At 41.4% G+C, this 24,239-nt stretch overlaps 1 protein-coding gene across 1 annotated transcript in view; it reads right to left on the bottom strand.

The window, feature by feature from the left end:
* Positions 1 to 1,351: 1,351 nt before the first annotated feature.
* The window catches only part of LOC137377014 (cleavage and polyadenylation specificity factor subunit 6-like), a 129,049-nt gene continuing 106,161 nt past the window's right edge, over positions 1,352 to 24,239 (bottom strand). The window contains exons 5-9 of the mRNA XM_068046137.1: positions 16,611 to 17,145; positions 11,134 to 11,249; positions 8,648 to 8,801; positions 5,685 to 5,875; positions 1,352 to 3,967 (exon numbers count right to left, since the gene is read on the bottom strand). Of these exons, the coding sequence (XP_067902238.1) occupies positions 5,686 to 5,875; positions 8,648 to 8,801; positions 11,134 to 11,249; positions 16,611 to 17,145 (995 nt within the window). The 3' untranslated portion in view covers positions 1,352 to 3,967; position 5,685. The remainder of the gene's footprint in view (positions 3,968 to 5,684; positions 5,876 to 8,647; positions 8,802 to 11,133; positions 11,250 to 16,610; positions 17,146 to 24,239) is intronic.

Raw genomic sequence — 24,239 nt, 5'->3', positions numbered from 1 at the left:
CATCCAGATGACAGTGAAAACAGAGAACCTGAGTCATCCAGTAGATCCACTCACCTACAGGAAAGTGAGGAGGAAGAACTGAAAGATCCAATACCCCAAACGAGTGAAAGAAGAACACGCGATGGCAGAGTCTTGAGAATCTCACAGTATTACAGACCTGATGAATGAAGTCAGAGACTTGGGGGGGAAATGTAGTATAATATGCATAAGCTGATGCTGGGTAGATTATGTATATAGACCTTAAGGATCATCAAAGGATGTGATGTTATGAGTTGCTCAGTGTTAATGTAGATGCCTTAGAGATAAGACCCCTGTCAATGAACACTTGTTACTTTGACCCAAATTCTACTATCCTCATTTAATATTAATTGATCAGTATAGTACACTGGATACAGAATATAAACCACTTTGTGCCTTGTCACAAGTCGAGAACTATGCAACATAAGGCTCCAATTACATGAACACTGCTTATCAATCAATTCCTTACATATCACCTGGAAAGCTTTATGCTCGATGCAGTTATCAAATAAGTGCCAATTGTTATACTTCCAGGGCAATAGCAGAGAACTTTGCCTCCCGCAATCTAAAGTTTGACAAACAAATGAATATAGGCTGATGTACATTTTTGCTTGGACAATCCAAATTTTACTAGTAATCCATTTCCTGTAATTGTATCCAAAGCCTAATCTATTTTTACATGGATTTCCAAAGCCCAACAACTCCCCATGCTTCCTCACTCAGCTCTCACATTAATTATCTCTTCCTATCACCCCTTTTTAAATTGTAATGTCTTGGTTGAACAAATCTTAAATCTGGTTAGTCCATGTCATATCTCCATTACCTCCTGATTTGCAACCATTTCTATCTGTTCTTCTCCAGGCCAGGTTGAGAGATTTAAAAAGTGTTTACAATCCACTGGGCTATTGAGGTGCCTAGCTTTAGTAAGGATTAGGTTTATGAACACACTGTGCAGTAAAACAGAGCACATAGCTCAAAAATGCAAGGCAATGTGCCAGTCTTGGACTCCCCAAGACTTCAATCCAATGCATTACTTCATGTTCTACAAATAAGAACATAAGAAATCGGAGCAGGAGTAGGCCATTTGGCCCCTCGAGCCTACTTCATGATTCAATAAGATCATGGCTGATCTGATTGTGGCCTTAACTCCACTTTCCTCTCTTGTAGATTAAAAAACTGTCTAGCTCAGCCTTGAATATATTCAATGACCCAGCCTCCATTGCTCTCTGGGGCAGAGAATTCCAAAGATTAATGACCCTCTGGGAGAAGAAATGTTTCTCAACTGTAAGCCATTCCTCTATATATGGGGTTCTTAAAAAAAGACAGCAAGGCATCAGGAATCTACATTTTAATGCATTGGAGCGTATTTTGTGTCACTAAAATATACATAGTAACAAGCTACAAAAAACACAACAGTTTTTTTTATTTCACAGTAAACGCACAAGCACAATACAAAGTCACCGACAAATCTTCCTTTTCCCCCATAAATTGGTACAACTAAAAAAAAATACTTTTTTCCATTTTAAAAAAACAGAAAACTGCCACAAGTGAAGAAAGATTCAAATTCTGCATGGAATGCTAAAGCTCATCCATCATTTTTCCTGTTTCCGCCCCCCCATCCCCTACTTCGCCCAGAGGTGTTGGCACCAACTGTAGTAGCACCAAGCCAGCAGGTGCCAACCCAGCTGTAAGTCCTACAAGTTACGGTATTCCCTTTTCTAACTCTTCAAAATGAAAAGCACTAAAAGATTTAAATCAAAAACTTGAAAGAGAGGTCTAGCCTGCTTCAGGGACTGAAAGAAAATCGAGCTGCAGAGCTCGCTGCCAAACTTCAGAGATTCTCACCATTGATCCCACATGTGTAACACAACGTCATCAAGGTGGGGTTTGAAGTGAATGCCTTGATTAGCCGGTAACTTTTACGCAGAACTCAGTTAGTCTCAATTGCTCTTTACAAATCCTTCATGGTCTGCACTGTATGCGTTCCCATGTAGCAACGTCCATTCAAGTACCTAAATAAAACTCAGATTCTAGTCAAAATGACCATCACTAACCTCCTCGATTGTGTCACCATTAAAGCCATTATTGCGCAATATGCTCTTTAGTCTTTTAGCCCACTTGTACTTACAGCTGCTGAAAAGCACGTCACTCTGAAGCTGGGCATGTGCAGGCAACACCTGCACACAATTCAAAACAACCAGTAGTCTTGGGATTAGAAGAGCCAGGAGCAAACAAATGTTGAAGGCTGCAGTACTCATTTCCCATCACCAGATGTCACTAACATTCACTATTTCTATGGTATATTGGATTCAGAGTGCACTAGGGACATCTAGTGACAAGTACCAGATTTGCTGTACAAACAAAAGGATTTTGGTGGCTTAATGTTAATCCTTTAACATTTCTCATCACCCAACAGTGGCAAAACTGCAGCCAGTGTTGTTGCAATACGGTTAATAATGTGGAGGTTCTGGAGACTAAACAAAGTCTCAATTTATTTTGATACTTTTTTTCAGGGACGCGGGATTTGGCTTGTCTACTGAATTATCTACTCCCCAACATTGTTGTCAACAGGTTCCCAGTAATTCTTAATTTATTCCCACACTCCAAACCAGTTAAGCTAATCATTGTAAACATGGCTCTTTGCTAATATTTATTTAAAAATGGTACATCCAGTGAGTTTTTCTTTAATGTAGCAGTGATGTGGAGCAGCACTGGGCTCAGCTAAGTGAGTTTGCAGTGTATTCTGAGAACCAAGGAAGTCACACATTGGGGAAAACTGTCCAGCGGGGAGGGATGTAAAGCACATTTCTGTTACTCTAACAAATCTAAGATAGTACTTCAATTTTTTTTTAAAAAGCTCAACAAATGAGAGATTTTGCAGCTGGCACAAGTAGTTGTAGGGGTCTCTCTCTTGCACTGTTTTGACTACAAAACGTGTATTATCTCGTAAAAGATATTAAAAAAACTTCATTTTTCTATTTTAAATTTACAACTAAAATACTTTTGCAATTCTAGCATCACAACGAAAAATGCATTCTGCTGCTTGGATGTGATCCAAGCTGACATTACGATGCACACAGAGGGATCTGGACAACACCGCAACTGCTCTACACACGTAGAAAAAAAGAAAGTCTTCATCAGGCTGCACCTAACCATTTGCAGGTCGTGGCACATAGATGCAAAAATTTATTTTTCCTGCACCCTGCTTTCACCCAAATACAAAAGAATTAAAAAAGCATTTACGCCATGACAGTGTGATAATGGTCACTATCCACTTGTACATTTGCAACATGGAAAGTGTTAAAACATGTAGTGGGAAGATTTCCCTTGATTGCTATTTCCAGTGAAATCATAAATTTCTTCACTTAGAACTTAGCTCGGAACAGTGAGTGGCCAGAGGAAATGTTCCAATGTTATCCATAGAAAACAAAACAGGTATTGTTAGTTACAGGATCTTATTCAAGATGATGCACCCTACTGATGACATTTTACCCCTTAAAGGTTTTACATGTTAGGGCTCAGGCTGAGTGCCCTCAGTGGGCAATGAAAAGACTGGCATGGATAATTACTGCAACCAGGCAAACATGTGGCCTCCTACTGAAGACTCCCTCCCAGTCATCTGCACCTCATAGTAAAAAGATCTTCCCAGCCAGCAACTTTTAAAGAAACTGAGAAAGTAAAAAAAAAATGTTTAATATATAATTGTTGAACAAAACAAGTTGTTCGACATAATAGCAGGTTTGTGTTCCAGAACGCCACTCCCAACTGGAGAAATTCTTCAAGTTGCAGCTCTGTGTGTACTAACGCTTCACTTTCTACAGCCCATGGTGTGCACACACCTCTCCCAAGAATGCAGCTCCTTTCTTCACTCATTTCAAAATGTCTTCCTGATTTATCTTTTTAAATTTTTCTCCTGATCCAGGATCTGTACAAAGGTGAAAACTGTTCTCTGCAGATTAAGGGGGGGGTGGGGGGGGGGGGGGGGGGGGGAGAGAGAGAGGAAGAGAAAGAATAAGAGACATTAATTTAACCAGCTAGGAGCTTTAGGCATAAGGGCTCAAGCAGTGATATCTACCATATTTATATCCACTCTCGCCCTACACAGTCAGAATGATATTTTATTCCCCTCCCCTCCAAACTTCTCCTCTTCTGAAGGCACTGACTCTTGTTGGAATATAGTTTCACAGGCATTGGTACCACTGGTATCTTGCCCAATTGATCATTCTATAAGTGTAAGCCCAGGCAGTTAATGTCAGGCGCTTTTTAATTGGGGGAGGTAGGGGCATCACAATCTGACCTCACTAGATGTCCAAGCATTTGCACTTTCCAGCAGGGGTCATTGAATTGTGACAAGGAACAGGAAAACAGGTTGATTTTTCTGCTCCCCAATGTGTAGGTCAGAGAGGTCAACTGCGGTGTTCATGTTGCTGCAAACAGCAAAATACAAACTGTCATTTAATTTTCAAATGTTCTGAGAGTCATTTTTATGACGATTCATTCTACTAACTTCTCCCAGTTACTGTTATTTCAAGCTCGCAGTTTCATAGTCCTACACTTACCCTGTGCAAACATAGGCACTTCCTTTACAATCGTCGCTTTACACCCGTACTTCCTAGTACAGGGTCTAACTGGCCTAAATTTTAAATAATTTCTTGTAGAAAATTAATGTAGTGAACAGCAGTAATTGAATCTAACAATGGAAGGACACCTCATCTTTATCCAAAGGGTTTGAGTTTATAATCCAGGATCGTATTCCATGTAGAATGGAGGCAGCATTGCAATTTCAAAGGTACATTCTTCAGAATTGGCATCAGACCAAATTTCCATCCACCCGTTGGAGCAGACGTTCAAGATTCCATGTAGCTCTTTGAAGACAGGAATTGGCCAAAATTTCACACTCAAGCAACACCATCTTCATTGCCGTTTATGGGATACTGCTGGATAGAGTAGTTGCTTTATTTGCCCAAGTAACAAGGCAGGATTTTCCCTGCGGGCTTCAGGACCTTGCCGTTAGGCTCAAATGGGGGTCAGAGCCCGCACTGTGTGGGTAACAGTCACGCACCTGTGATTTTCCCCAAATTGGCCAACTAATGGGCAATAGGAGGGCCTTCAGCTTGAAAGTAGCAGCAGGATGCCATGGCAGTTAAGTGGAGGTGCGCTCTCTCCAAAGTTTGGGGGGGTGGGGGGGAGGAAAGAGAAACTCTACAGGGAAGCCTGTGGCTGCAGATGCCCCCAAAGCAGGCAGAGACTGCCTCTAAACCTGCCTGGAGCTTTGGACCCTTCGGTGTGCTGCCAGGAGGCCACCTCAGGCAGCTGCACTGTCCCCCAACGCCTCTGGGGACCTGGAGGCCAACTGGAAAACTGCAATTGGTTTCTGACCTTTAACAAGGTGAATTGGTTACCTGTCGTTTGCGGGTGGGTAACCCTGCTGCCCCCACCCCAATCCCATCCTGCCTCCGGGAAAATGGCCGGGAACATGATGGTGCTAGGGAACCAGTACGCTGGTTGGCGGCACTATTTTTAGTGCCCGCCCACCCTGGCAGGGCCCATTCAGCTCCAAGAGTCCCTACATTTCATGTAGAATTCATTGTGGGAAGTATTTTAAGACAGTGAAATGTAATACGGCAATAATTCTGTTTTTTAACAAGCAAGTTTTCCAAGCATACCTTAGCGATGCCTATACTCTCTCTCCCGATCTCTTTCTTTGTCGCGGTCCCGGTCTCTATGCCGGTCCCGTTCTCTGCTTCTCTCACGATAATAATCTTCATGTCGATCCTCACTATGAGAGCGCTCCCTGTGTCTACGGCTCCTGTCGTGGGAGCGGCTGTACTCTCGGTCTCGCGATCGATCTCTCTTTCTGTAAATAGAAATACAATCAAGCCAATCATTTCAGCAGCTTCCATTCAGGATGCACGTTTGGATGTACTTTTAGTAATAGTGTGCTAATCACTTAAAGGACAAATATTAAATAATTATTTTGCCTCAGTATTTACCAGGGAGACCAACATGGTGAGCAAGACATTAGAAAAACATAAAAACATAAGAAATAAGAGCTGGAGTAGACCATCTGGCCCTTCGAGCCTGCTCCGCCATTTATTATGATCATGCCTGGATCATTAACCTCAACTTCACTCACCTGCCTGATGCCTTGATTCCCTTAGAGTCCAAAAATCTATTGATCTCAGCTTCGAATATACTCAATGATTGTGCATCCACAGCCCTTTGGGATAGAGAATTCCAAAGATACCTAACCCTTTAAGTGAAGAAATTTCTCGTCATCTCTGTTCAAAATGGCCATCTCTTTATCCCAAGACTATGGCCCCTAGTTCTACAGCCTCCAACCAGGGGAAACAACTTCTTAGCATCCATCCTGTCAAACCCTCTCAGAATCTTATATGTCTCACGTCTCCTTCTTCTAAACTCCAAACAGCTTAAGCCCATTCTACTCAATCTCTCCTCATAGGACAACCCTTTCATCCGAGGAATCAATCCAGTGAACCTTCAGTGCACCCTGTCTAAGGCAAGTATATCAAACTGTGTACTCCAGGTGTGATCTCACCAAAGCCCTGTACAATTGCAGCAAGACTTCCTTACTCCTGCAATTGCACTTTCCAGCATGATCAAAAAATATATAAAGACATTTAAGATGGAAAGGGGGGGGGGGAGGGGGAAGGGGGTGGTGGGGGGGGGGGGGGGTGAGGGGAGATAATTGATAAAGTAATCAAATTTAGAGAGGATAAATCTCCTGATCCAGATGGATTACATCCGTTCACATTAAAACAAGTTAGGGAAGAGATAGCAGAGGAACTGTCACATATCTTTAAAAAAATTATTAGAAAACAGAATGCCAGAGGACCGACAGACAGATATTATAATTCCTATATTTAAAAAGGAAGATAGAGCAATTCCAGGGAACATAGACCAATTAACTCAATGTCAGTGGTAGCAAAGATAATAAAATCCTTACTGAAAGATGTAACAGAAAAATATCTAGAAACTGAAAATATAAAGAATAATCAGCACAGATTTCAAAGGGAAAGTCATGCTTGACCAATATTATTGAATTCTTTTGAGCTGGCAACAGAAAGGATAGACAAAGGTAATGTAGGAGGTGTAATATATTTGGATTTCTAAAAGGCCTTTGATAAGGTACTGCACAGTAAGACTCACAACTAAGGTCACAACATGTGGATTCAGGGGACAAGTAGCAGAAAGGGATAGCAAGCTGGATATAAAACAGAAAAAAGAGAGGATAAGAGTTAAAGGTAGTTACTCAGACGGGCAAAAGTTGGAACATAGTGTTCCACAACAATAAATGCTGGGACCACTGTCATGCAACATTTACATAAATTATTCAGACTTAGGGTTGGATGTACAATTTTAACATTTGTGGACGACATCAAATTAGGGGGTGTATTTAGTACAGAAGAGGACTAGGACAAAATACAGGAAGACATTAATAAGCACGCAGAATGGGTGTGCAATCGGTAAATGAACTTCAATATAGATAAATGTAAAGTTGTACAATTTGGTAGGAAGAATAAGGAGAGCACATACTATTTTGAAAATAAGTGTCCAAATAGGGGAAAGAGACAGAGGGATCTGGGAGTACAGATATTAAAATTCACTAGAAGTAGCAGTGCAGGTTCATGAGGCCATTTAGAAAAAAAGCAAACAAACCAGTAGGACTCATTTCTAGAGGGATAGAATTGAAAAGCAGAGAAGTTATGTTAAACTTCTATAGAAGAAGATTGGTAAGACCACACTTCAGTATTGTGAACAAATTATAAATATGAAGTGTCCATATTTTAAAAAGGATATACAGGCACTGGAGTAAATGCAAAAAAGATTTACTAGAATGATACAGAACTGAGAGGTTATACATATCAGGTAAGATTCAACAGGCTGGAGTTCTTTTCTTTCGGAAAAAGACGACTGACAGGTGACGTAATTATGATTATCATTTAAGATTATGAGAGGGTTTGATAAAGTAGACATAGAGAAAGTGTTTCCACTTGCTGAGACCACAACTAGGGGCCATAAATATAAGACAGTCACTAATAAATCCAATAGGGAATTCAGGAGAAACTTTTTATCTAGAGAGCTATTAGAATGTGGAACTTGCTACCACAAGGAGTAGTTGAGGCGACTAGCACAGATTTAAGAAGCAGCTAGATAAACCTGTGAGGGAGGGAGAAATAGAAGGATATGTTGATACGGTTAAATGAAGAAGGGTGGGAGGAGACCCGTGGTACATAAACACCAGCATGGACCTGTTGGGCCAAATGGCCTGTTTCTTTGCTGTAAAAATACTATATTATACGAAGTGATGTATCCTTTTGTTGTAATGTGCTCCCCCCCTCACAGATAAAACATTTTTCATTTCCTCCTTTTTCCATTCCTTTCCAGAAGGCAGTGACTGTTGCTGTGATACAATATCATGGCACCCATGTCCCTCTAGTACCTCAACCAAGCAGTCCTTCATGTTTAAAAGTAAGCAATGAATGTTAGCAAGTTATTCAATTGTGAAATGTGTGGAGCCCGATGGTCTTGTCGCTTGACGTATGCTTTCCACAAGTTATAGCAGTTTAAACTAAGACAACAGAGGTGATGCTTATTATCTGCTTACCTGGATCCTGACCCATATGACTTGGACTCAATCCCGTGGAGGCAGTCCTGCAGGGAGCTGACCAGAACCTTGCAGCGGTCATCTGCAGCGACTTTCGACTGTCTAATCAGGGCAATGGCTGTAAGCAACGTCTCGATCGCATTCCCATAGTCACCTGTATAATACAAATATTGAAAATCTGATTCCACTTCAAAACTCTACACCAATGCACTAATTGCTGCATCAAAAGCATTATCCTGGTTGCAGTCTGTGGGCCAGATGTGGTATTAACAAGTGGATGTGGGCAGATCATTATTCTTGTGTGATGGCACCGATATGGGCACGAAGATTCCTACTATTCTTGTCCAGAAAAAAATCTAGAAGGTTAAGGGATAATCTGATCGAAGATTTCAAGATATTAAGGGGAACAGAAACTATTTCTGCTAGTTGGGGAATCTAGGACAAAGAGGCATAGTCAAAAAATTACAGTCGTCTTTCAGGAGTGATATTAGGAAATGCTTCTTCACACCAAGAGTGGTAGAAGTTTGGAACATTCTTCCACAAACGTCAATTGATGCTAGTTCAATTGTTAATTTTAAAACTGAGATTGATAGACTTTGTTAGTGAATAGTATTAAGGGATTATGAGCCCTGGAAGTACATTCATAAAGCCCAGATAGGTCAGTCCTATTTGTGCTTATATTTTATTTCCCTATTCATTCCATTTAAACGTTGTGGTTCTGCAAGTTTGAAAGGATTATTCTTAGTATTGTTGCCTCATTGGTGGTCAAATCATAAACCAGAAAGTCAAGGTCTGTAGTTAACTAGAGAAATATGCAAATTAATTAGAACACAGACCGTCCTCATTCAATGCCTCTCTACTGTCCAGCTCGGTGGGACTACCTTCACCTGGTTCCGCCCTACCTACCTATTAACAGGCACAGCAGCCTCTGCACCGTCACCCAGGGAGTTCCCCAATGACTAGTCCTTAGCCACCTCCTCTTCCTCATCTACATGCTGCCTCTCAGTTAAATTATCCATAGACATGGGGTCAACTTGCACCTATACACTGCTGGTACCTAGTTCTACCCCTCCACCACCTTCACAACCCCTCCTCTGCGCTGTTAGGCTACTTGTCCAACATTCAGCCTTGGATGAGCCATAATTTTGTTCAGCTAGACACTGGGAAAACTGAAACCATCGTTTTCAGCCCCCTGCTACAAATTCTGTAACCTCACCATCAACTGCAATCCCCTCCCTAGTCACCATCTCAGGCAGAACCAGACTGTTCACAGCCTTGCACACAGTTCAAAGCTGAGCTGAACCTTTTATCCCATATCCTCTCCAACACAAAGACCGTCTACTTCTACCTCTTAACTCATCCCATCTGCTACAACCCTCATTCATGCCTTTATCACCTCCTGATTCAACATTCTCCTAGCTGGCCTCCCTTATTCAACCTTATATAATCTTCAGCTGATCCAAAATTCTACTGTAAATATTCTACCACCATTACCCTGTCCCAACTTACTTACATTGGATCCTGGTCTCTCAGCACCTCTAATTCAAAATTCCCATCCTTGTTGTTAAATCCCTCCATGCCTCACCCTCCCTATCTCCTTAACATCCTCCAGCCCTACAATGTGCATCCACCCCAAAGTGTCCATTCCTTTGGCTCAGGGTCTTTTGCATCTTCCTTCACTGCGTCATTGGCCTTCAGCTGCTTAGACTCGCGAATACTCTGTCTAAACCCTTCTGCCTCTTCTCCTTAAGACCCAACTAAAAAAAACCAACTCTTTGATCAAGTTTTTGGTCATCTCTCCTAATTTCTCCTTCTTTGACTCTTTTAAGTTACGCCGCTGTGAAGTGCCCTGGGACATTTTCCTATCATAAAGTCACTATACAAATGTGCATTGTTGTGTCCTCAAAGCTCAATGGTACACGCCTACATGGTCCATAAAGTCAAAGGCTTGGACATCTCTATCTTAACCAACCCACTTTCTTTCAGAGGCTGAAACAAGTTTTTGGTGCTTTGTTGTTCCAACTGGGCTTATTCACAAACTGACAAAACATAACCATGTCCTCATTTACACTGCACATGGAACTTGCCTGCAGAATGCTACATATAGGACCTCATTAAGCGTGGGTATTTTGCTGGCACATATTGGGCAGCTTTCATCAGTGTTATTCCACCAAACCTTCCTTTCTTGTTCCTCCTAAGCTCCAGATACATCATCATACACACACTGCCTCCTCTTTACATCCTCACAGTGTTGAAATCAAGGCTCATCACAATGACCCCGAATGGAGTTTTACAATATACCCAAGGAACCACATCCCTGCATGGATCGCCACCTGTGGCAGGCAGGGTGAGAGCACAGGGAAATTGGGAGGTTTTATTGATACTTCTACTCTGAACTCCTCATAGATGAGTACAGTTTTGTAGCTATCAAGTTATTCTGTGCATAGGAATTGGGCAGAAAGACCTGCACCTGCTGAAACACTAACCTGTGCTGGCTCCAGCCACAGCTTTGGAGATGGCACTACTAGAGATTGCTCGGTTCTTGTTCATCATCTCTTCAAACTCTGCCTCACTCAGAGGAGGACTACTGGGGTCAGGATCTCTGCAAGGAAAGGACAAGACATCTCATTGTTGACATATAAATCAAAACAAAGCAGTTGGCAATCAGCTCAGACATCATGCTGCACAAATGTCACATCCACAACCTGATAACTCAGAACATTTGACTGTTATAGGGGCAGAAAATAAATTCTAAGTCATCGATGGGCTAGTGGCCCACTTCTTCAGTGTATAAGATAATCACTTGGCAGCCCTGATGCTCTATGAGTCTATGGGTCTCCATTCATAGCTTGTCTGGCTGGCTGTGGGGTGTTACCCAGCTGATATCAAAGCTGATCCCTCTCTTATGGGAATAGCAGGAAACACTTTTTTAAGTAGCGGGTGGTAATGACCTGGGACTTGCTGCCCACAAGGATGGTGGAAGCGAAGACGTTCAATAACTTCAAGAGGAAGTTGGATGGCCACCTGAGAGAAATAGACTTACAGGGCTATGGGGATCGAGCTGGGAAGTGGGACTGACTGCATAGCTCTGTGGAAAGCCGGCATAAACTCAATGGGCTGAATGGCCTCCTTCTGTGCCGTAAATGACTCTATTCTTGCTTTCCACCAAAAGAAAACAAAGAAATTCTATTAAGAGGGAAGATTATCCCAGCCTGCTTACAGCAAACAAAAGCATTGGATTAAAATATTTGATAGATTTATTGGTGCTGTTGTTTTATTCACTCCTTGCAGAACATTTACACTCCAAAGTGGTATGACTAAAATTAGGAGCTTACAGTGTGCAAGAATTGCAGGCTCAGGCCTGAGACTCATCACTCCATCCTGCAGCACAGAGCTTTCTGGGCGAAAGACCTACCGCACTGCAAAATTCCACAATTCGTTGTCCTGTTTGTCTGTCACACTTCAGACATCACACTTTGTATGAAGTACCAGAAATAACAACTGAACCAAAACCGTGGACACAAAGAGAAAGAATACCCATTATTTCATGCTGATTTTTCTGATCCTGAGAGAACCTTACCTCTCCCCAAACAGAGAAGCCAAACAACTGATAATCTAGAGAAATTTCCAATGTCATCATCAACTAGCCTCACACTAATTAACCATGAGATGCCTATTTAGACCATTTTTACATAGGGACGGGGCAGGTTAGTATCTAAACGATCACAAATATGCACCAAATCCCAGATTACATGTGAGCAATGCCACAGGAGATTAGTTAATATATCTTGAGACATGTCCCTTCCACTCTGAGCATCACATGAATATTACTGTATCACCCTTAACAAAAGTACAAAAGAGAAAGAAAGGCACTGATTTCTTGCTGGTTTCAGATAAACTCTAGTGACAAAAATGGTCTTTAACTGACTTCAAAATGTGTCCAAGAACAAATATGACCTCAGCATGTGTCGACTTCCAGCAATAAGACCATGTGACCTTAAAGGGACATGCCAAATTATCTATGGATTACCCTTAATAACAGAGCATTACATCGCACATAAAATGGTTTAATTTTCCTGTCAATATTAAACAGTGCATCCTGTGAATTACACAAGCAAATGAGAAATCTGCTAGATATTAGATAGATATTAAAAATATTAATGGCTTCATTCCTGTAGTTTTAAGCAATAAATTTATCAACTGATTTTTGCTATAATCATTCATTCCCAATCACCCACAATTTTTTGCACCTCACTGTAAGAGAATCTTGTAGTTACAGGTGGTAATCTTATTTTCAGTGTCCTGTATAGATATTTCATTCCATCAGAAATAAGAAATTTTATGTGTAAATGCTGGCAAACCAACTCTACTGTGTTCAGTTACCTATCTCTCAACCGGCAAACCTGAAATAAGGGGCACAGATTTGAAATAATCATAGAATGGTTACAGCACAGAAGGAGGCCATTCGGCTCGTCTCATCTAGGCCGGCTCTCTGCAAGATCAACTCAGCTAGGCCCACTCCCAAGCCCTTTCCCCATAGGCCTGCAAATTTTTTCCCTTCAGGTGCTTATCTGATTCCCTTTTGAAAGCCCTGATTCTATCTGCCTCCACCATACTCTCAGGCAGGGCATTCCAGATCCTAACCACTCGCTGCATAAAAAAAGTTTTTCCTCATGTCACCGTTAGTTCTTTTGGCAATCACTTTAGATCTATGTTCTCTGTTTCTTGACCCTTCCTCCATTGAGAACAGATTCTCTCTATCCACCCTGTCCAGACCCCTCAAGATTTTGAACACCTCTATCAAATTTCTTAGAGTCACAGTCATAGAGAGATACAGCACCGAAACAGGCCCTTCTGCCCACCGAGTCTGTGCCGACCATCAATCATCCATTTACACCAATCCTACATTAATCCCATTTTTCCCCTCTCACATCCCCACCTTCCCTCAATTCTCCTACCACCTAACTACACTAGGGGCAATTTTTACAATGGCCAATTTACCTATCAACCCACAAGTCTTTAGCATGTGGGAGGAAACCGGAGTACCCGGAGGAAACCCACGCGGTCACAAGGAGAACTTGCAAACTCCGCACAGGCAGTACCCAGAACCGTACCCGGGTCGCTGGAGCTGTGAGGCTGCAGTGCTAGCCACTGCGCCGCCGTTCTCTAAGGAGAACAACCCCAGCTTTTCTAATCTATCCACATAACTGAAGTCCCTCATCCCTGAAACCATTCTTGTGAATCTTCCTGCACTCTCTAAAGACTTCACATCCTTCCAAAAGTGCGCTGTCCAGTTACAATATTCCAGTTGAGGTTGAACCAGAGTTTTATAAAGGTTCATCATAACTTCCTTGCTTTTGTACTCTATGCCTCTATTTATAGAGCCCAGGATCCCGTATGCCTTTTTAACCACTTTCTTAACCTGCCCTGCCACCAATTTGTGCACATATACTCCCAGGTCTCTCTGATCTGCACCCCCATTAGGAATTGTATGTACCTTTCATTTTATATTGTGTCTCCTAGTCCTTCCTAACAAAATATACCACCGCACTTCTCTGCATTTAATTTCATCTGCAACACGTCTGCCCATTCCACCAGCCTGTCTATGTCCTCTTGAAGTCTATCACTATCCCCCTCACAGTTCACAGTACTTCCAAGTTTTGTGGCATCTGCAAATTTAAAATTGTGCTTTGCACACCCATGTCTAGGTCACTAATATATATCAAGAAAAGCAGTGGTCCTAGTATTGACCCTAGGTAACCCCACTGTATTCCTTCCTCCAGTCTGAAAAACAGCCATTCACCACTATTCTCTTTCCTGTCACTCAGCCAACTTTGTATTCATGTTGCCACTGTCCCCTTTATTTCATGGGCTTCAACTTTGGTGGCAAGTCTATTATGTGGCAGTTTATCAAACTCTTTTTGGAAGTCCATATACCCCATATCAACCATGTTACCCTCATCAACCATCTCTGTCACCTCATCAAAAAACTCAATCAAGTTAGTTAAACATGATTTACCTTTAACAAATCCATGCTGGCGTCCCTTAATCCACATTTGCCCAGGTTACAATTTTGTTCCAGACTTTCGTTTCTAAAAGCTTTCTCACCACCGAGGTTAAACTGACTGGCCTGTAGTTGCTGGGTTTATTCTTATAGCCTTTTTTGAATAAGGGTGTAGCATTTGCCATTCTCCAGTCTTCTGGCACCAACCCCCGTATTTAAGGAGATTGGAAGATTATGGCTCGTACCTCTGCAATTTCCTCCCTTACTTCCCTCAGTATCTTTGGATGCATCTGATGCAGTCTTAGTGATTTACCAACTTTATGTACAGCCAGCCTTTCTAATACCTCCTCTTTATCAATTTTAGGCCATCCAGTGTTTCAACTACCTCCTCTTTCACTATGACTTTGGCAGCATCTCCTACCTTGGTAAAGACAGATGCAAAGTACTCATTTAGTACCTCAGCCATACCCCTTGCCTCCATGCATAGATCCTTTTGGTCCCTAATTGGCCCCACCTCTCCTCTTACTACCCTTTTACTATTTATATGCCTATAGAAGACATATGGATTCCCTTTTATGTTAGCTGTTAGTCTTTCCTCATACTCTCTTTTTGTCTCAGAGTTCCTTTTTTACTTCCTCCTCTGAAATTTCAATATTCAGCCTGGTTCTCAATTGTATTATCAATCTGACATCTGTCATACGCACCCTTTTTCTGCTTCATCTTACTCTCTATCGCTCGTCATCCAAGGAGCTCTGGCATTGCTTGCCCTACCTTTCCCCTTTGTGGGAACATAGCTCAACTGTACCTGAACTATCTCCTCTTTAAAGACAGCCCATTATTCTGTTACAATTTTGCCTGCCGATCTTTGATTCCAGTTTAACTGGGACAGATCTGTTCTCACTCCATTAAAATCAGCCCTCCTCCAATCTAGTATTTTTTTTACTTTAGATTGTTCCTTGTTCTTTTCCATAAAGGACAGTTTATTTTATTACACTTGGCACCACAAATATTCAATAACCTAATATTGTTACTATTATTTATGTACTTCTAATAAGTTTATTCCATTGCTACAGTTTCCACAAATCCAAATCCAAAGTGAGGCTGTGTCAGTCAGCTATGTGCCGAAATGTATTTTTCTGCAATATTTCTCTACAAGAAGGATTAGCCCCTGAATATATTTTTAGAGTGAAAACAAAAAGAACTTGCATTTACGGCCTCTTTTCATGGCTCTGGATGTCTCAAAACACTTCACATTCAATGAACTACCAGAGGGGAAAATGGCAGCCAATTGCAAATAGCAGTCTGACAAAGTCTTAATTTCAACAGAGTGGGATTTCCACTTCCAGTACTCATTGATGTCAATTCAATTAATTCATTTTGGTGCAGATTCCAAATAATCCTTGGAGATTTTGCCCTTTTTACCCACTGTGTACAAATTGTAAACTGCAGCATGTAAAGAGAGAACTAAAAGCAGCATGCACAGTTAGCCAATGATGCCTGGAGGGGAGGGACGTGTCTCAAGATATATTTGCAAATCTCCTGTAGCATTGCTCACATGTAATTTGGAACATATTTATGCTGTTTAGATTCTAACCTGCCCTGTCCCTGTGTCAGACAGTAAGGCCTGCTGGTTATATCTAAATCTCATTAACTGCCAGTCTTGTAACTTACTCCTCAAGCTCACATTATACCACAGCTGAGCCCAATTCTGTCCTCACCCAACATCCAATCGACCCAGCAAATGTCACTGGATAGGAATCAGAACACTTACTGGTCATTCCCTTCAATCTCAATTGCAGCAATGAAGTAAATCAGGATAGAATAGAGCGCAAACCTGGGATTCTTCTCCATCTATACAGTTCAGTGCTATATCCATTTACCCATTGAGCTAGAAAAGTAGCTACAAACATAAGATGATGCAGCTCAGCTGGACAAACCTTAACAATGTTCAATTCCTACCTTCCACGTTTGAATTCCTCTCTGTTGTACTGAGATGGTGACGGTCTGCCATAGGCATCTGTTGGCGGTGGTGGGAGTCCTCTGTTATCAATTGGTGGAGGCAAGCCGGCATTTGGGGGTATAAAGAAGGCTGGGTTGATGTGGGGTGCAGGTGGAACAGCACCTGGGGGGGGCACTGCTAAGTGGGGAGGGAGTCCTGGTGGCAATGGGGGTACAATAGATCCTGGAGGGCCAGGTCGGGCTAAGAATGCACCTGGTGGGGGCAGAGGGCCTGGCTGTACCTGAAGTGGTGGTCCGTATCCAGAGTTGAGAGCAAGTGACATAGGAGGGGGCAGAAGGCCTGGGGGTGGAATTCCATGTGGAATTTCACCATATGGAGGCCGACCAGGCAACTGAAAGGAAGGTGGTAACTTATCCCTCCTGGGAGGTGCTGCTGCATTTTCAGCTGGTGATGGTCCTCTCCGTGGCAATGGGGAATCTCGTTGGTCTGGAGAATTCATTGAGTCATGAGATTGGCTTCTCTGAGGATTCTGTCCTGTGGAAACATTTATAAAACAATGTCAGCAGTTAAATTGTGAACAAGTATTAATTTGGTAAATATGCTCCCAAAAGTGTGGCCATTTGCATGCTGGAAAATAAGAACATTCAACTTAAGGTGCATTGTCTGATGGTCTAGCAGCAATGCTGATTTGCCACTTTCAAAACAGCACCACCTGCTGGCCCAACAACTACTTTTCTTCATGGCTTGAGACTTGGTGCCAAATTGAAACTAGTTGTACATCTCGTACTGTTAGCTCTTGGGATCTGGGTACAGATTCCCCAAACACTCAAATTTTAACTTGTGTCTATTGCCTCAGTGTGGGATGGGTGCAAGCTCCAGTCACAGGGTGGAAGAATAGAAATCAGGCCTTTGTTCCTATCTTCCCAATAAAATACCTTGAGGAAATTCTACATAAGAAAAAAATGGGAGAATGCCTGCTTTTCTTTGTAATTAATGACCCACTAACAAGATCACTTCAAAGCTACATTTTCCTGCAATTTCAATACTGTCTTTTCAATTTAGAGGGCATTATTTTGTTTTCTTCAGTAAAGATGAATTTCATCCTACAAATGTGGTTGAAGAGTCGTGCTTGTTTCTGGTAGTCCTGATTCCAGAATCCACTTGCACCAGGATTGAAAAAAGTTCCAGTGATAAAAATAGAAAATACTGGAAGGTGCAGCCATCCTTGGTAATTGGGGTATCTTTATTCCCACTGCCTGAGTTTACCCACTGTTCTACGAGGGAACATGGTTTCCATTTGTTTTATTAACGAATCAGCAAGGACACTGGTTTTCAGTTTTCATATAAAATTAGAAGAACTGCAGAATGCATTTCACAAAACACTGGCAAAAACCCATGCAATAAAAACAAAATCTGACTTGTTCAGTTACCATAAACCAGTGATCCTCAGAATCAATAATTCACAGTAAAATATTAGTAAGAACTTTCGTGTGCACTGTTAATTCAACATCGAACTGTAATGATACACTGTCCAAAATGGGAAGTGCTTCATGTGATTATGTCTAAAGTACAATGTGTAACAAGAATGCAGAGAAACAATTAAGGTCAAAGACACTGAGCACAAAGAAATATAAGCTGTTTAGAGAGGGCCAACATGGATTTATAATGGTTGGTCATTTCTAATGAACCTAATTTAATTTTTTGAGGAAGTAAAATAGTAGACAGGGGAATGTCTATGGCGGTAGTTTATACAAAGAACAAAGAACAAAGATAATTACAGCACAGGAACAGGCCCTTCGGCCCTCCAAGCCTGCGCCGATCCAGATCCTCTCTCTAAACATGTCGCCTATTTTCTAAGGTTCTGTATCTCTTTTCTTCCTGCCCATTCATGTATCTGTCTAGATACATCTTAAAAGACTCCATCGTGCCCGCATCTACCACCTCCGCTGGCAATGCGTTCCAGGTGCCCACCACCCTCTGCGTAAAGAACTTTCCACGCATATCCCCCCTAAACTTTTCCCCTTTCACTTTGAACTCGTGTCCTCTAGTAATTGAAACCCCCACTCTGGGAAAAAGCCTCTTGCTATCCACCCTGTCTGTACCTCTCATAATTTTGTACACCTCAATCAGGTCCCCCCTCAACCTCCGTCTTTCTAATGAAAATAATCCTAATCTGCTCAACCTCTCTTCATAGCTAGCGCCCTCCATACCAGGCAACATCCTGGTGAACCTCCTCTGCACCCTCTCCAAAGCATCCACATCCTTTTGATAATGTGGCGACCAGAACTGTACGCAGTATTCCAAATGTGGCCGAACCAAAGTCCTATACAACTGTAACATGACCTGCCAACTCTTGTACTCAATGCCCCGTCCGATGAAGGAAAGCATGCCGTATGCCTTCTTGACCACTCTATTTACCTGCGTTGCCACCTTCAGGGAACAGTGGACCTGAACACCCAAATCTCTCTGGACATCAATTTTCCCCAGGACTTTTCCATTTACTGTATAGTTCACTCTTGAATTGGATCTTCCAAAATGCATCACCTCGCATTTGCCCTGATTGAACTCCATCTGCCATTTCTCTGCCCAACTCTCCAATCTATCTATATTCTGCTGTATTCTCTGACAGTCCCCTTCACTATCTGCTACTCCACCAATCTTAGTGTCGTCTGCAAACTTGCTAATCAGTCCACCTATACTTTCCTCCAAATCATTAATGTATATCACAAACAACAGTGGTCCCAGCACGGACTGAAATACAGAGGCATTTGATAATGCTCCACTTGAGAGACTGTTAACTAAAATTAAAGCTCATGGAATTGAAGGCAAATTATTGACCTGGTTAAGAGATTGGTAGGCAGTAGAAAACGCGAGTAGGAATATTGTGAATGTACTCAAATTGGAAGGAAGTGACTAGTGGTGTCCCACAGGATCTCTGCTGGGGCCTCAACTATTCAATATATTTATTAATGACATAGATAATATAAAAGAGAGCCATATATCCAGGTTTGCAGATGGCACCAAGATAGGTGGCATAGTAAGTACTGTAGATGGGAGCATAAAATTACAAAGAGACATTGATAGACTAACTGAGTGGCAAAAACCATTGCAGATGGATTTCAATGCAGCAAATGGAGGTTATCCATTTTGGACCAAAAATGGACAGATGAGTATTTTGAAATGGCGAAAAGCTAAGAACAGTGGAAGTCCAAAGACATTTAGGGGTCCATGAGCAAACATCTAAAATGTCAGATACAAAAAGAAATCAATAGGCTAATGGAATGTTAGCCTTAAAACTGGAGGTCTAGAATATAAAGGGAAAAAAGTTTTACTACTGCTATACAAAGGCCTGGTTAGACCACATCTGGAGTGCTGTGTACAGTTCTGGACACTGCATCTTAGAAAGGTTATATTGGCCTGTAGCAAAGATTCACCAGAATATTATTAGGGCTTCAAGTGTTAAGTTATGAGGAGTGATTACATAAACTAGGTTTGTATTCCCTGGAATATAGGTTTGTATTCCCTGGAACATAGGTTAAGATGTATTTGATTGAGGTTTTTAGGATTTTGAAAGGAACTGATGGGGTCAATAGAAACTTTTTCCACTGGTAAAGGAGTCTAGGACAAGAGGACATAACCACAAAATCAGATCCAGGCCATTCAGAAGAGAAGTTAGGAAACACTTCTTCAGGCAAAGGGTCATAGAAGTATGGAACGCTCACCCACAAAAAAAAGTAGATGCTAGCTCAATTAATAATTTTAAAGCTGAGATCGATTGATTTTTGCCAGCCAAAGATAGTAAGGGATTATGCAGCCAAAGCAAGTAGATGGAGTTAGGATACCGATGGATGATGCAATAGGTTCAAGGGGTTGAATAGCCTACTCCTTTTCCTATGTTCCAAAGAATTCTTTCTATATAAAATTATTCTTGAAAGGTAACCTAAATGTCTCTTGCCTGGCAGGGCAATCCTTACTTTGATATTTTTAGCTCATTGTGCAGGACACCACCAATGTTGAAAAGAGTAGGGAAGATGGTGAGCTAAATCAGGAAGTAATGAGTAAGTGATGCCAAACTTGGGTTTTAAAACTTCAGAGACTGTATGATGAAGTGAAGAATGAGGGAGGTAAGCAGTGCTTGTTAGGATGCTACTGTGCAATGACTCAAAGTTAAATCCCAATTTCTCTTCATTCTTATCACAGCTGTAACTGCTTGTTGCTCTTAGACAGATAGGACTGTTTTAGGAACTTTGAAACTCATTGATCAACAAGACGACTTAATGGGGATAGAATAACCAGGCAATGACCCTTTCTCCTACTTCCCCAACCTCCAAGGAGATAGAAAGGTCCACCCTCATACATTCAATGGCTTGACCAAACACTGCCAACATTTTATCTCAGATGAAACACTAGAAAGCCACTTTGCTGACATCCAAGAGAGAAATTCCTAGAGATCAGCATTCAGAACCAGCAATGATAGAATGCAGCAACTTAAAAGGAAGTTAATATTGACCAAGCATGCAGCAAAACTCAGCTAGAGACTCTGCAAGGGAAGAGGTGAAGTTTTTTTAAAAACGCAATTACTGCTGACCTCTCAATGAGAGTTCAGATGTAGTAACCATTGCTGTCTGTAAAGCACCATCATCACATGTACTCTTAGTGGAGCAGAGGCCCTGGCTGATCAAAGGATGAAATGGCTTCTCCAAAGGGGGAAAAATGACCATTGCAAGAGCTGAAAAAATACTTTAAGATTTTGAGTATCGTTTTCATTTTTAAAAAATATACAAAGGCATAATTTTTGATTAAGCACTTGAGGATAAAATTCTAGGGCCTCACCTAGAATTAGCAGTGCAGGACAGTACAAAGACCTGAATTTACACAATGCAACAACTTATATGTATTTTGCTCACCGCTCAAAATTTATCACATTTCTAACTTCTCAGTTCTGATGAAAGGTCAGAGACCTGAAACGTTACACTCTGTTTCTCTCTTCACAGATGCTGCCAGATCTGCCGAGCGTTTCCAACATTTTCTGTTTTTGTTTCAGATTTCCAGCATCTGTAGTATTTTGCTTTTGCATTTATTTTGCACCTTTCATGTAGTTAAAAGTCCCACTGTGCTTCACAGGAGTAGTATCAGACAAAATTTGACACAGAGCCACATTAGGATTATTAGGACAGGTGACCAAAAGCTTGGTCAAAGAAGTAGTTTTTGAGAGCTAGTATGTGATGTACAAACGCTAGTGAAATTGGATCAATTAGAAGAGATTTGATTGATTTGTAAAAATGTTTCGATTTACTCTTTGCCGTCGATACAGTGTGGCTGCGAGGACTAAAATGCCTACTAGCCACCAATGTTTCATTGCAGCCTGTTTATTGCTCTACATAGTACATTCAAGACTGATGTGTGGTGACACAGCTTAGGGGGAATGTTGCTCGCCACGGAGTAGTAATGAACAGAACATTTCTTCCAGTTATTTAACAGGAAAAGACTGCATCCACAGGTTTCCACAAATGTCTTTTATAATAGCCACTAACGATCGTGATAAGTCATAACTCAATTTATAAAGACACTGATAAAGGTTAGAGATTAGAAAACTCCTGCAACAGAGGACAGAAGATATGTGGAAAAGACTCCAAGAGAAATTAATTTATGCCTCTTGAGTCATAGAGTCAAAATCATAGTCACTTATGGCACAGTAGGCCATCATTCAGTCCGAGTCCATGCTGGCTCTCCACGGCATAATAGTCAGTCCCGCTCAATTCCCCCATTGCCCTGCAAGCCTATTTCTTTCAAGTGTACATCCAATTTCCTTTTGAAATCAGGGGTTGCTTCCGTTTCCACCACCCTCTTTCCAGGTCATTACCACTTGCTGCGTAAAAATGTTCCTCCTCACATTCCCTCTGAATCTCTTGCCTAAAACCTTCAATCTGTGCCCCCTAGTCCTTGTACCATCAGTTAATGACAAACAATAAATCAGAAGCAGGGTTGAAGATTTTAGTAAGTAGAAGGAACTTAGTGTTCCTTAACGTAGGGAATCAATGGGTGGTGGTAGAAGAACACTCATATAAGGACCCTGAATGGACCAAGCTTGATGGGTTGAATGTTCTTTTTTCACTCCAGATTTTATATTTTAATGATCATAAACTACAAAAAAGATAAATACAACAAAAACAGCAAAGTTTTAAAGTATAAAGTTTTATATGAAGTTATATTAATGACACTTCATAATAAAGCAATATTGAAACAAAGCGGAATCATACATGCTTCCTACTGCTGAACCCTGAATAACGATGAATGCCACATAATAGATTAATGTACGCAACTAAGCCAAGTAATAGGATAAACACTGAGCAAGACTCCCGGCGATAAGCTGCAGTATTGAGACTGACAAAAAGTGTTTCTGAATTTAGCTCCATCCTCCAGATCCCTCTAAGTCACAAGCCTCCACATCCTAGTGAAGGAAATGTAGGCAGTCTAGTACCACTAATATCAGGAGTGACACAGTACTGGATGATAGTCTCCCATGGGAATGGAGAACCTCCATTTCATAACATGGTCAAAACTGGACACAAACATGCATGGGGGATTTGTGGGAGTGAGCTTGCTTGCTGACACTTTGGGGTAAGCGGCACTACGTCATCACATTAAGAGTTATTTCTATTGGACTCCTGCATCATACGCAGGTACTCCACCAGGAGACTGCTCTTTCCACTATTTGCTTTAAGACACAACTGTGTACACAGTGCAATTTGTACCAAAAATGTAAATGGAAAGGGGCAGGGTTATAGGAGAGGGGATTCTGGAAGGTTAAGCGGGATCATGAATGGATGGCCTTTTCCTGTTGCTAAAATGTCCGGCAAAAATGCAAACCATCATCAAGCAGTACAAGACAGGTGTCAGAAAAGGAGCGAGTTACATATTTTCTCATGCTGCAGTATTTATTTCCTCCATATCTGATTACATCCAAGCTAGCACTTCTACCAAGACTGCATAATGTATTAATTTTCAACAATTTACAGTTAATAATGCTGCGGTGATTATAGACCGAGGCCATGTGACATTGAAGTTACCGTGATTACAAATTCACTGACACCAAGCAGGAGGCAGTCAGATATGACAGGAAGCCAAAAGCTCAATTAGAAGTATAGGATTTTTTGTTAGAGAGATTTTCAAAGGTGGGTACAAAAATGGCAAGAGGGAAAAAAATCAAGAGGGCTTTGGGAAAATTCCACAGCAAAAACATTTTGCCACCAACAGTGAAGCATACAATGGATGCAGGGATGAGGCATGGGTTTGACATCTCCTAATTCAGAGCTTCAATCCTACTGCTGTAGAGGGAGAGAACTTTGAGCAGAAGCTAGGCACTTCCCCACTATCAGAGGAATAAACATTGGAGGCTGGTTTATTATCAGGCTGCTCTTGGGACATCCTTGTGACTAATTCAGAACAGCGCCTGGCTCAAGATGGATTCAAAAAAATGTGAACCACAACATGAGTTCTTCAAAGAACTCCAATAAATTGGTTAAGCATGATTTCTCTTTCACAAAACCATGTTGACTCTGCCTGATTACCTTGAATTTTTCTATGTGCCCTGCTATAATGTCTTTAATAATAGCTTCTAACATTTT

The sequence above is a fragment of the Heterodontus francisci genome, chromosome 14 (genome assembly GCF_036365525.1).
Source record: "Heterodontus francisci isolate sHetFra1 chromosome 14, sHetFra1.hap1, whole genome shotgun sequence".
In the NCBI taxonomy this organism is placed as follows: domain Eukaryota; kingdom Metazoa; phylum Chordata; class Chondrichthyes; order Heterodontiformes; family Heterodontidae; genus Heterodontus; species Heterodontus francisci.
Note: the sequence above shows the minus strand (reverse complement) of the source record. Positions and strands in the feature narration are given on the sequence as shown.